The sequence below is a fragment of the Phalacrocorax aristotelis genome, chromosome 8 (assembly GCF_949628215.1).
Source record: "Phalacrocorax aristotelis chromosome 8, bGulAri2.1, whole genome shotgun sequence".
Classification (NCBI taxonomy): Eukaryota; Metazoa; Chordata; class Aves; order Suliformes; family Phalacrocoracidae; genus Phalacrocorax; species Phalacrocorax aristotelis.
Window position 1 is genome coordinate 32,782,645 of NC_134283.1, and position 10,152 is coordinate 32,792,796.

Below are 10,152 nucleotides of genomic sequence, written 5' to 3' on the forward strand. Positions count from 1 at the left end.
ATCAGCTGATCCCGCCAGCAAGCTGGTACTGCAAAGTCAGGCACAGAGATTGCCAGCGTGCCACCAAGGGGAGAGCAGGGCCGTCAAGGACATGGGGCTCAGGAGCCAGGGGCAGCTCTGCCCTGAAAGCCAAGCCACCTGTGTGCTGCTACCTGCTGAATAATAGAGGAGCTGATAGCCAGCCGGAGAGAAATGCGATCGTGGTTAGCCAGCCAGGGAAGACATCTGAGCTCTCAGCAGCTGCAGTAGCAACTGCAGTGAAGGAGCCGTCCTCCCCCCTGCTCTGTGCTGCGCAGCGTGGCCGGGGTAGCTGGAGGTCTCTGCCCATCCCGCTGTGCCTGGGTGGCCGGTGCCCACTCTGGGGTCACAGGCTCAGGGCTTGGAGGATGATGTGAGCTGCAGCAAGGCAGAGCTCAAGGGCAGAGCTGCATTTCCTGGGAGGTGAGGCAGAAGGAGTCTGCCTGCAGCGGGTGCCTGTGCCCTGGGTCTGGCAGCTCAGCCCCATGTCCAGAGGAGGGGACATGGTTTATATTCCAGATGATTCCGACTTCAGCTCCTTCAGGGATCAGTGCGAGAGCCTGGAGGGCTGGCACTGTCGGTATAACAAGGCTGGTGTGACCGTGTGGAGTCAGAGCCAGGAGGAAAGCTGTGCTGTGCAGAAAATCAAGGTAAGCGGGCACCAGCCCTTCCCTGCCCCAGCTGCATGCCCAGCTGCTCCTCAGGGTCCCTGGGGTGCTGGCCAGTCCTGGAGGTGCACAGGAGCCTGGTCAAGCCTGCCTGGGGGTGTTTCTGCTCCAAATGCTGGCAGGGTTAGTCCCCGAGAGGTACCTCCCCAGCTGGCAAGCTGGTGTGCAGGCTCTCCCTGCCTGCCCCACAGCTTTAGCCTTTCAACCTGCTGGGATGCCCGCTGCAGCATCCTGCATGCACACACGCATGTGGGCTCATGTTGTGGCTGCTCTTGATCCAGACACAGGTGAGAAGGCCCTGGAATCAATTACATTATGGAGATGTCCTTGCTGGGAGCCGCCAGGCATTGGACAGGCTGGCGGGAGATGCCTCCCTGGTGCCTCTCCCTCAGCCACACCATCCTGAGGCACATTGCCTCTCATCCTGCACTGGATGAGCATCCCAGAGAGTTTCAGAGCCCCCATGTGCTGTCTCAGGAGGTTTGTTACTTGGCAGGGGCCAGATGTAGTACGCTACAGAGGGACTAGTGAAGCTCAACCATCCCTCAGGCTGTTATACCTTGTTGCTTATCCACATGGCACTGCCAGGTGACTCTGAGTACATCAAGAGTGGTTATGGGGTGCTGGGGGCAAGGGGCGGGGGAGCCCCATCACAGGGTAAGCTCTGCACGGGAGCATCTTGTGGGACACTTGGCTTTGTGGCTGGTGTCGCGGGCAGGGCTTTGGCTTTCCTGGCCACCAAGGATCAGGACTGCCGGACAGTGATAGGATCTACCTGAGCGAGCAGAGCCAGAGCACTTACCAACAGTCTGGCCAACCTGGTAAGAAGGGCTTTCAACTAGTAGTGTCAGAGAAGGGTTACTATGACCTGAAGAGCAGGAGAGGTGTGAGGAGGTGGTGAGGAGGTGCCTGGGGTACAGTACATACAGTACACTGGAGGAGGCTTTTGCACTGCTCTGCTGAACACAGAGTAACCAGCAGTGTGTCTCGGGTGCTTGCACAGCAGCTCATACAGCTGAGGAGACACCAGGAGGAGCTGGGCACACAATGACTGCAATACTGGCATGGATGGAGGCTCTTCAGTGCCAAGGTGAGGAGGAGGATCAGCACTCTCTGCAGACATGCAGCTGCAATACATGCTGCTTTGCCATGGTGAGCCAGGGCAGAGCTTCTGGGCTAGGACCATGGAGCACTTAAGCCAGTTGGGCATGCACAAGACCACAGGACCAGGCAGGATACACATGGGGGTGCTGAGGGGGCTGGCCAACATCTCTTTGAAAAGTTCCGATAACTGGGAAGAAGCAAACCTCACATCCATCTTCCAGAAAGGCAAGAAGGGCACTCCAGGGCACTATGGGCTGTTGTGTCACCTCCATTCCTGGAAAGGTGATGGAGAACAAACATCCTCCTGGAAGCCATGTCCTGAAGGACAAGGGCAGTGGGAACAGCGGCAGGGACCTACCATGGGCAAATCATACCTGACCAGCCTGGTTGCCTCCTGCAGTGAGAGGACTGGCTGTGTGGGTATGCGGAGAACAGTGAAAGCCACATACCTTGACTTTAGTAAAGCTTTCGACAGGGTTTCTCAGAGTCTCCTCGCCACCAGATTGGTGAGATCTGGGCTGGAGAAGTGGGCGATGTGGTGGGTGGAAAACCATCTTACCATCAGCCTTGTGGCATGGTAGTCAGCAGTGCAGAGTCCAGATGGTGTCCAGCTGCTGGGTCCCACCCTGTTACTGGGATGATGGGATTGAGTGCCCTCTCAGCAAGTCCACAGGAAGCACTGAAGTGTGGAGAGCATTTGACGTGCTAGAGACAGTGATGCTGCTCAGGGTGACCTGGACAGGCTGGAAGGACAGGCTGGCAGGAACCTTGTGAAGCCCAGCCAGGTTCAAACAAGCACAGCCGGGCAGAGGGAATGCAGTTATATCCCCCTTTGCCACCACTGAGCCCCACAGAGAGGGGACCCTAGACAGGTTCGGTAGGGTCTGAGCAGTGTTGCCCGAGCAGTGTTGCCCAGCCTGGTTTGTTGCAGGTAATATCTCCTTGATGTATTTCTTCCCTGCTCTGGAGGGGGCCTGGGTATGGTGCAGGGGTTAGCACCAGGGACCCTTCCTGAAATGTGGGATGAAGGATGCCACACAGTCTGTGTGGGAGAGCTGAGCTGCATAGGCTGGGGCTCGGGGGGGGAGGGGGTGTCAGAAGAGCCCCAGTCTTTCCATTAATGCAAGGGTAACCTGGAGGGTCCCTGAGCAGCTGAAGCTTTGGATTTTTTCAACCTGAATTCACTGTGGATGGTCTGGTTTTGGGCTCTGTGCTTTTCCCATCCCAGCTGACTGCCTGCTGCATCTGGTGCAGCCGTTACACAGCCTCTGATCATCCATGGCTAGTGAGGGGTGGTGGACAGTCTTTAGTGGGGGATTTTGGGGGTGCAAGGCTGCAATGGTCCTGCTGTGATAACTGGAGCTTCCAGGAGCCCAGGAGGACCATGAGCTCCACCTCCAGATGGAGGCATCTTTCACCCTGCAGCAGCAGCACCTCCAGACCCAGCTGAGAGGAGGTAGCTGGGGAGGGAGAGCAGGAGGAGCTGGCTGGGTACTCCTACACTCTCCTCCATGTTGCCCCAGGGAGTCCAGCACATCTCCAAGCCTGTCCTGGGCATGAATCCAGCATACCAGGCAGAAACCATCACCCAGGCCATCAGGGAAAGCTTCTCCCGAGATTGATGGGACCTGCCATGTTCAGAGGGCCATCTCCAATTACACAGCACTGCCAAACACCTAATCAAAGATGCAAGGCCTCTAACAAGGAGCAGATGACATCTCCTTCCTCCTGGCATTGTGAGGAGTGGGTCAGCTGGCTTTATCAATAATGCACTTGCCAGTGTGGTCAGGCAGCTCCACATCTCCAGTTACACCTGGGGCCACACCAGCCTCCCCGGTCTGGATCCTGTGCCTGAGAGCATTGTGCCAGGACAGGAGCATCCCTTTGCATGCCTTGCAGGAACATGGGGTGAGGGGACAAGGCTGGGCTCAGGCTACCCAGGCACCAGAGCCTGGACCACCAGGGAACTCTGAGGGCAGAGGGTCCTTCTACTTCCACTGCCCTCCTGCCTTTGCACTGTGCTGCATGTCAGCAGCGGGGCCGGTGGCTTTGCCTGGGCTGAGCTGAAGCAGGGATATGCCCTGCACCATGTGTGCAGAGCATCCTCCATGGCACGTGTGCACGTGGCTTTATAGCAGCACAGGGGCACACCACCACACACAGGAACAGCTTAAAGTCCTCATCCCCAGATGGGCAAAGCTCTGTGATCTGGGGGTTGGTACTGCCCCCTTGCCTGACTGCCTGTCTCCCCACAGACTTGCATCTCATGTAAGGATGTGCCTGCTGAGACACTCTATGACGTGCTGCATGACACCCGCTACCGCAAGAAATGGGACTCAAACATGATTGAGACCTATGACATCGGGCGCCTGACTGTTAATGCTGACGTGGGATACTACTCCTGTGAGCAGCCCCCAGCCCCTGGGGACCCTCAGGGCCCCCATCCATGACCCCACAGCCCCATGCATGGGGCCATGGGACAATGGGTTGGGGGTAACAGGTTCTGTCCACAGGGAAATGCCCGAGTCCCCTGAAGAACCGGGATTTTGTCACGCTGCGCTCCTGGCTGCCCCTTGGCAATGACTACATGATCATCAACTACAGCGTCAAGCACCCGGTGAGCCCCCAGCTGGCCACAGCCCTGGTAGGGGTGCTGACCCCATGGGACAGCAGGAACAGGCAGGGCTGGGCAGCAGCTTGGGCAGGCTCTGAGGTGCATGGCATCTCCCTGCAGAAATACCCACCCCGGAAGGATTTTGTGAGAGCCGTGTCCCTGCAGACAGGTTACCTGATCAAGGCGAATGGTGCTGGTGCCTGCATCCTCTATTATCTCACCCAGGTGGACCCTCGTGGTGAGTGTTAGCAGGAGGGGAGGGTGCTGCATGCCTCCTTAGGGATGGGTCCCATTGTACTCCCAGAGCTCATCCACCATGGCTCTCCATCACCCGGCGGTCCAAAGGGTACTGGGAAGTGGGGACAACCCAGGGAAGAAGGGGTACCATAGACCCTGGTGGGGCTCAGTCTGGCACAGGGCACTGCAGACTCATGGTGCCTCCTCAGGGGCTGGCCCATATTGACTAATTGACGGGACTTTGGGCTCTTGCAGGGTCGCTGCCAAAGTGGGTGGTGAACCGCGTCTCCCAGTTTGTGGCACCAAAGGTAAGCAGAGTGCAAGGCCGGTGGTGGGATGAACAGGCATCAGGGATGAGCTGCCCTGAAGTAGCTGTTTAGGTAGGGACAGGATGGGTGCTGGGTGACCCAGGGCTCATAGGGCATGCACTGGGCATGGGACATGCCCCCATGCCCTCCCAGCAGCCCCAAAAGGCAAGCAATGGGGCAGCTGGGAACTGTGCCAACAGACCAGAGTGACTCCAACCCCAATGGGGACTTGGGGCACCATTACAGGGTGGACCCCCTGTGCCCACAGGCGATGAAGAAGATCTACAAGGCTGGACTGAAGTACCCAGAGTGGAAACGCAAGCACGACCCTGGATACAAGCCCTGGGTGTACCCAGAGCAGAATACGCTGCCCAGTGTCAGCCTGGCCGAGCTCTCGGTACAGCATGCCGACTCGCTGGAGAACATAGATGAGACAGGGCTGCCTGAGGACCACCTGAGCACCAGTGACCATGAGACCTGAGCCCTCACCACAGCCCTTTCATGGGAGGACACCCTCATGACTGGGACTTGGCATCCAGGGGGCTTGGGTGGGAATTTGGCCCCCTGCACCCCAATAGTCATGTCTGCTCCCCAATTCCTTCATCATAGACCCCCCTACCCAGACAGCAGGGTACTGTCCCATGGGAACCTGCAGCATGGGTGCTGGAAAGAGGGAGGACAAGCACCCTGGTCCCCCCTGCAGTCATGGTGGCCCATGGAGATGTGTCCCCATGCAGGAGGTAGAGCTGACAGTGGAAGCAGGTGCCCCAAGGAGAGGCTGGGGAGGGCAAGAGGTGGGGAACCCTTCATGGGGTGGGTAGGAGCTTTCCTGGCACCAGCATATCCCTTTGCCACTGTAAGACCTTCTAAGGGTGTCCTTCAAAGGTCCAGAAGTGGGGCATCTATGGAGGTCCTGTCCAGGCTTTGCAGCAGCACAGGGCTTTGACTGACTCTCTGTGGCCCAAAGGCTGGCTCTGCCAGCCCCGCAATCAGGCTGGACCCACTCCAGCCCACCAAACCCCCTAGGCTTTGTGTGATCCCCCTCCCATCTCAGAGAGCCCTCACAGGTCCTCTCCTGTGCATCAGACTCACCTCTGCAGGCTGGCTCTAGCCCAGCTGGCTCTGGGGACCCCTTTCCTAGGGGGTGTTTGGGGAGCTTGTCCTGGCAGAGGGGTCCTAGGCAGCCTCTGTTCCCACTGTCTCAGTGTTTGCTGCTGCTGTGGTTTCTGGCACAATAATAAAGGGGTTGGTGTGTGAGCAAGAGATCTTTGGGCTGGCATGGGATAGCAAGGAAGCTGGCACTGAGCCCATCCTGAGGCTGTCCATGAGCTAAGTTCTGGATCAGACAGGAGGGCCAGTCCAGCCATGCAGTCCCAATGCCCAGGGGTGATCCTCATCAGGGAGCAATGCATCCAGCAGCGCAGCAGGAGAGGCAGATGTTGGGCTCGGCACAGCCACACACGTGCGGGTGAGCTGCATGGGAATGAGGAAGCTTCCTTTGGACAATGGGAAGTTAGTCTAGACAAACACCACTGGGGGTATATGCTGACAAATGCTGGATTTTCCATCCACCCATTCACCCCCACACTGTGAGGCTGCCTGCAGCTGCTGGCTCCTGCCCCAGATGGGGCTTAAGCCTGATCTGTGCAAGGCCAATGCATATGGCCCCATCTCTGCTGACGATGCTGGGGCACTCAGCTCCAGACCTGTCCCAGCAAGGCAAAGACTAGGTGACAAGGCCAGGACATGGCATCTGCTCTCACAGCCAGAGCTCTGCCTAGGCTGTGTTGGGGTACAACCCCCTGGCAGCACCCAGGTCTTGGAGGCTGCTCAGAGGCTACTGTGGCTTTTGGGGCCCCTCTGACCTGCCCAGCCTCACACTCCCTGGTGACCCTGAGCACCCATGGTCCAACCCTGAGCCCCCGTGGTCCCACCCTGAGCTGTGAGTGCTGATGCCCTGTGCTTGCTTCCCTGACACCTTGCGCTTCTCCTCCCCAGTTGATCTGGACACCTACACCAGCATCCCAGGCACAGATGCTCACTGTCCCCCTTTAGCCTCCCCATTAGGTCAGGTATGTCCTCTGTGCTGCTCCAGGGGGACATCACACATGTGTGCCTCACTGCAGAGAGTCCTGGGGAGGGGAGAGGATGTCCTGACCGTTGGGGCAGCTGGCTCCCACAGTTTGTAGCTGGGCTGGCTGCACCAGCAGAGCAGGGTCAAGAAGCTACCTCTGCAGGAAAAATGCAAAAAACTCCCCTTCACAGCACACAGGGCTCACAGGAAGGGGAGCAGTCCCTGCCTGCCCGTCCTGCTCCCACCACATCAGCAGACAGAAGGCACCCACAGCAAGGAGGATTTTACCTGAGAAAAAACACATCCCAGCCCCAAATTGTCCCAAGAACATTATGCAATAATCATGGTGGAGCTGGGCAGGGAACTGTGGACTGAGCAAGGGGGACAAACACCCCTGGGGTGCTGCTCTGATAGGGTAGAGCCCACTGGCACCCTGAGCTTGCAGGGTGTTGGGGTGAAGACCACCCTGCATGGCCTCAGTTCTGCAGGAAGCAGCCTCATCTCTTCTCATTCCACGGATGTTTCTCTGCAGCAGCCAGGCTGCAGCTCTGCTGTAGGGCTATTTTTAGCCAGCCTTAAGTAGGTGTGAGGAGCTGCTGCCTGAGCACCGAGACACCAGTGGGGAGTCCCCACCCTGCAGGCAGCCCCTGAGAAGGCTGTGCTGGGGTGGGTGACAGGCCAGGATGCTGCCCATAAAGGTCAGGGCAGTGGTGGCATCACATGCATAGGGAATACAAGGGCTGCTGTGGTGGCAGGGACACTGGTCCACATCCAGTAGCAGAGCTCCTGGCCGCCAGCATCGCCTTGGACAGGGAGCAGGGTGAAACCTGTGGGGCTGGGGAGGGGGGTTGCCGTGGGGTGCCAGGAGCCCCAGAGTGGTAATTTCTTATTGAATGGTGTGCCACTGCTGGGTTTCCTGAGGCACAAACAGGAAGGGGGCCATGCACTGGCATCCCCAAGCATCTGAGTGAGGGAGTGGGCAGACAGGGTGTAGGGGGACCAGAGCTCCCTGGGTACCCTCACTGGGATGCTGGGGGAGCCAGTGGCCCACAGCCCAGTGGGGCAAGTCAGACATGCAGGCTGCAGCCCTGCACAAGAGCCCAGCTGGATGGCTTTTCCTGCCTGGCCATGAGCAGAGAGGAGCCGCCCCACAGCGCAGAGATTGGAAAGGAAACAGGAAGTTGCTGCTGGACAAGAGATTAGCCTGGAGGTAGTGATGTCAGCTGGTGCCTTGATGGATGGGGGGCAGGGGGACTGTGGCATGGGCCACCCCATCCTGCTCACACACAACTCCCCAGCCCACTCCAGTGCTCCCAGTGTTAAACGTGCCCCAGCTGGGGTAGGATGTGACCCCATCCCTGGGATGTCATGCTTTGCATCTCCTGAGCTCATGGATAGGTCTTGAGCAGCTCTCACCCCTACCACCCACACCAGGACCCTGAACTCAGCAGGGATCCTGCAGCAGCCTATCTTATCTCATGGACTGGCCTTCAGCAGGGCTCTTGCCTGGAGAGGTCCAGCAGGTTTCCAAGGCCAACAGCCTCTAGCTTCCCCCTCCCCACTCCTCTGCCAAGCCCTCCCAGGGGCTCAGCTCTCAGCATGGCTGCCAGTGCCCCAGTAAAACCTCCAGGCTCAGTCCCAACCCCACATTTCCAGCTGCCTAACATGGCATTTGCCCTCTAGGTACATGCCTTAAATGCCCCGCACTTTGTCCTGCTCCAAAGAGATACTCCCACCATCACTACACACATCCCCCAGCATGATCCAGCATGGGTACAGCTGATGGTAGAGCAAAGGCTGCCCCAGGGTGCAGCAAAGGCTGATGGCTAGGGAGGGAGGGAGGGAGGGAGGGAAGGACGGATGGATGGATGGATGGATGGATGGATGGATGGATGGATGGGAAGCTGGACACATGAACCTTGAGGATTAGTGTCATCATGGGCGCTGCCCGGAAACGGGAAGGACCACACAGGCAAATGTGTTGGAAGGATACAACCTTCACTTTGAGCTTTGCTTCCTTCAGCCCTTGCCAGCATCTTCCGGAAGCCCAATCCCCCAGCCTGCGTCATGTTTTCCAATCCTGCCCTTCTGCCTCCTCCAGGGATCAGGAAAAACCTTCCTGTTGCATGAACCCTTAGACACAATGGGGCTCTCTGCTTCAGCCCGAGGCTAGCATCTAAATATAGATTGCATCAGCAGGTTGGCAGACACCAAACAGATCAAGTGGAGGCTTTGAAACCTGCGCTGTAGAAAATGGAAAATGTTTCCTCAGGAAACAACGCAGCCACAGCACACACGTTACGGCTGCCAGTGCCTTGCTCTAGCACTCTGCTGCTCCACTCTGACATGGCCCTGTACCTTCTGTCTGGCTCCAGGGTGGTCCCATGGCTGGGAGATGCCTCGGTTCAGGCCGTCCTCCTGGCTGGGCTCTGGGAATGGGCAGTCCCCATTGGGAGCTGGGTGCTGGGGCTCAGCAGAGGTGCTTGAGCAGGGGTTTCCCCCCTGCCAAGGGAACCAAGCCCCAGTCCTGGCACTTAGCTGACTGTGAAAGCAGAAGGGAGCAGGGAAGAAAGTTTTCTGCACCAAATTGTGCTGTAAGCAGCCATCAGAATGCGGGTTGTAGGGGCTGGGCCCTGCTTTTGGTCACACCAGGCCACCCCAGATGGGACTGCAACCTGCCACTCTGGGTATGTCCCAGGGCATCCCTTCTACCCTTAGATAATGTTTCCTCCCCAACAGCCCATCTCTGCCTTCCAGGCACACAGGGAGGAGCACCACTCCCAGCAGCAGGTTATGAGGGGTCTATAGAGATGCTGCAGGGTGACAAACAGTGGTGAGACAGGATCTGGCCCCACGCAGGAGTGTGCTTCACTGGTGCTAATGCCTCCAGCATGGCAGGATGGAATCAATGGCATGCTGTCTGCCATCAGCGCTCTTTGCTCTGCCTCTCCAGCCGCTCACACCGCAGACCTCAGCAACCTTTCCACGAGCAGCAGTGCTTATGTTTAGCTGAACAGCTTCCTCTAAGATGCAAAGGCAGGAGCCCAGTGGGATGGCGTGGTCTGCAGTGGAAGGCCAGAGGGTCCCTGCACATCCTGAGGGTCCCCATGCATCCTGTCTCTGCACCCC

At 58.1% G+C, this 10,152-nt stretch overlaps 1 protein-coding gene across 1 annotated transcript; it reads left to right on the forward strand.

The window, feature by feature from the left end:
• The first annotated feature begins 480 nt into the window (after positions 1 to 480).
• Positions 481 to 5,628, forward strand: LOC142060759 (START domain-containing protein 10-like). Its single transcript, XM_075100997.1, has 6 exons — positions 481 to 668; positions 4,046 to 4,193; positions 4,304 to 4,407; positions 4,525 to 4,642; positions 4,897 to 4,949; positions 5,218 to 5,628. Exons 1-6 carry the CDS (start codon positions 504 to 506, stop codon positions 5,428 to 5,430), a joined length of 801 nt encoding a protein of 266 aa, XP_074957098.1. The 5' UTR covers positions 481 to 503; the 3' UTR covers positions 5,431 to 5,628.
• The last annotated feature ends 4,524 nt before the right edge of the window (positions 5,629 to 10,152 follow it).

What these genes read in the sequence shown, in the direction of transcription:
- LOC142060759 (XM_075100997.1), top strand. Translation starts at nt 504, where the DNA reads ATGTCCAGAGGAGGGGACATGGTTTATATTCCAGATGATTCCGACTTC. An exon ending in TGACGTGGGATACTACTCCT is followed by an intron (nt 4,194 to 4,303) that starts GTGAGCAGCCCC and finishes TTCTGTCCACAG; the next exon opens with GGAAATGCCCGAGTCCCCTG. An exon ending in CACCCAGGTGGACCCTCGTG is followed by an intron (nt 4,643 to 4,896) that starts GTGAGTGTTAGC and finishes GGGCTCTTGCAG; the next exon opens with GGTCGCTGCCAAAGTGGGTG.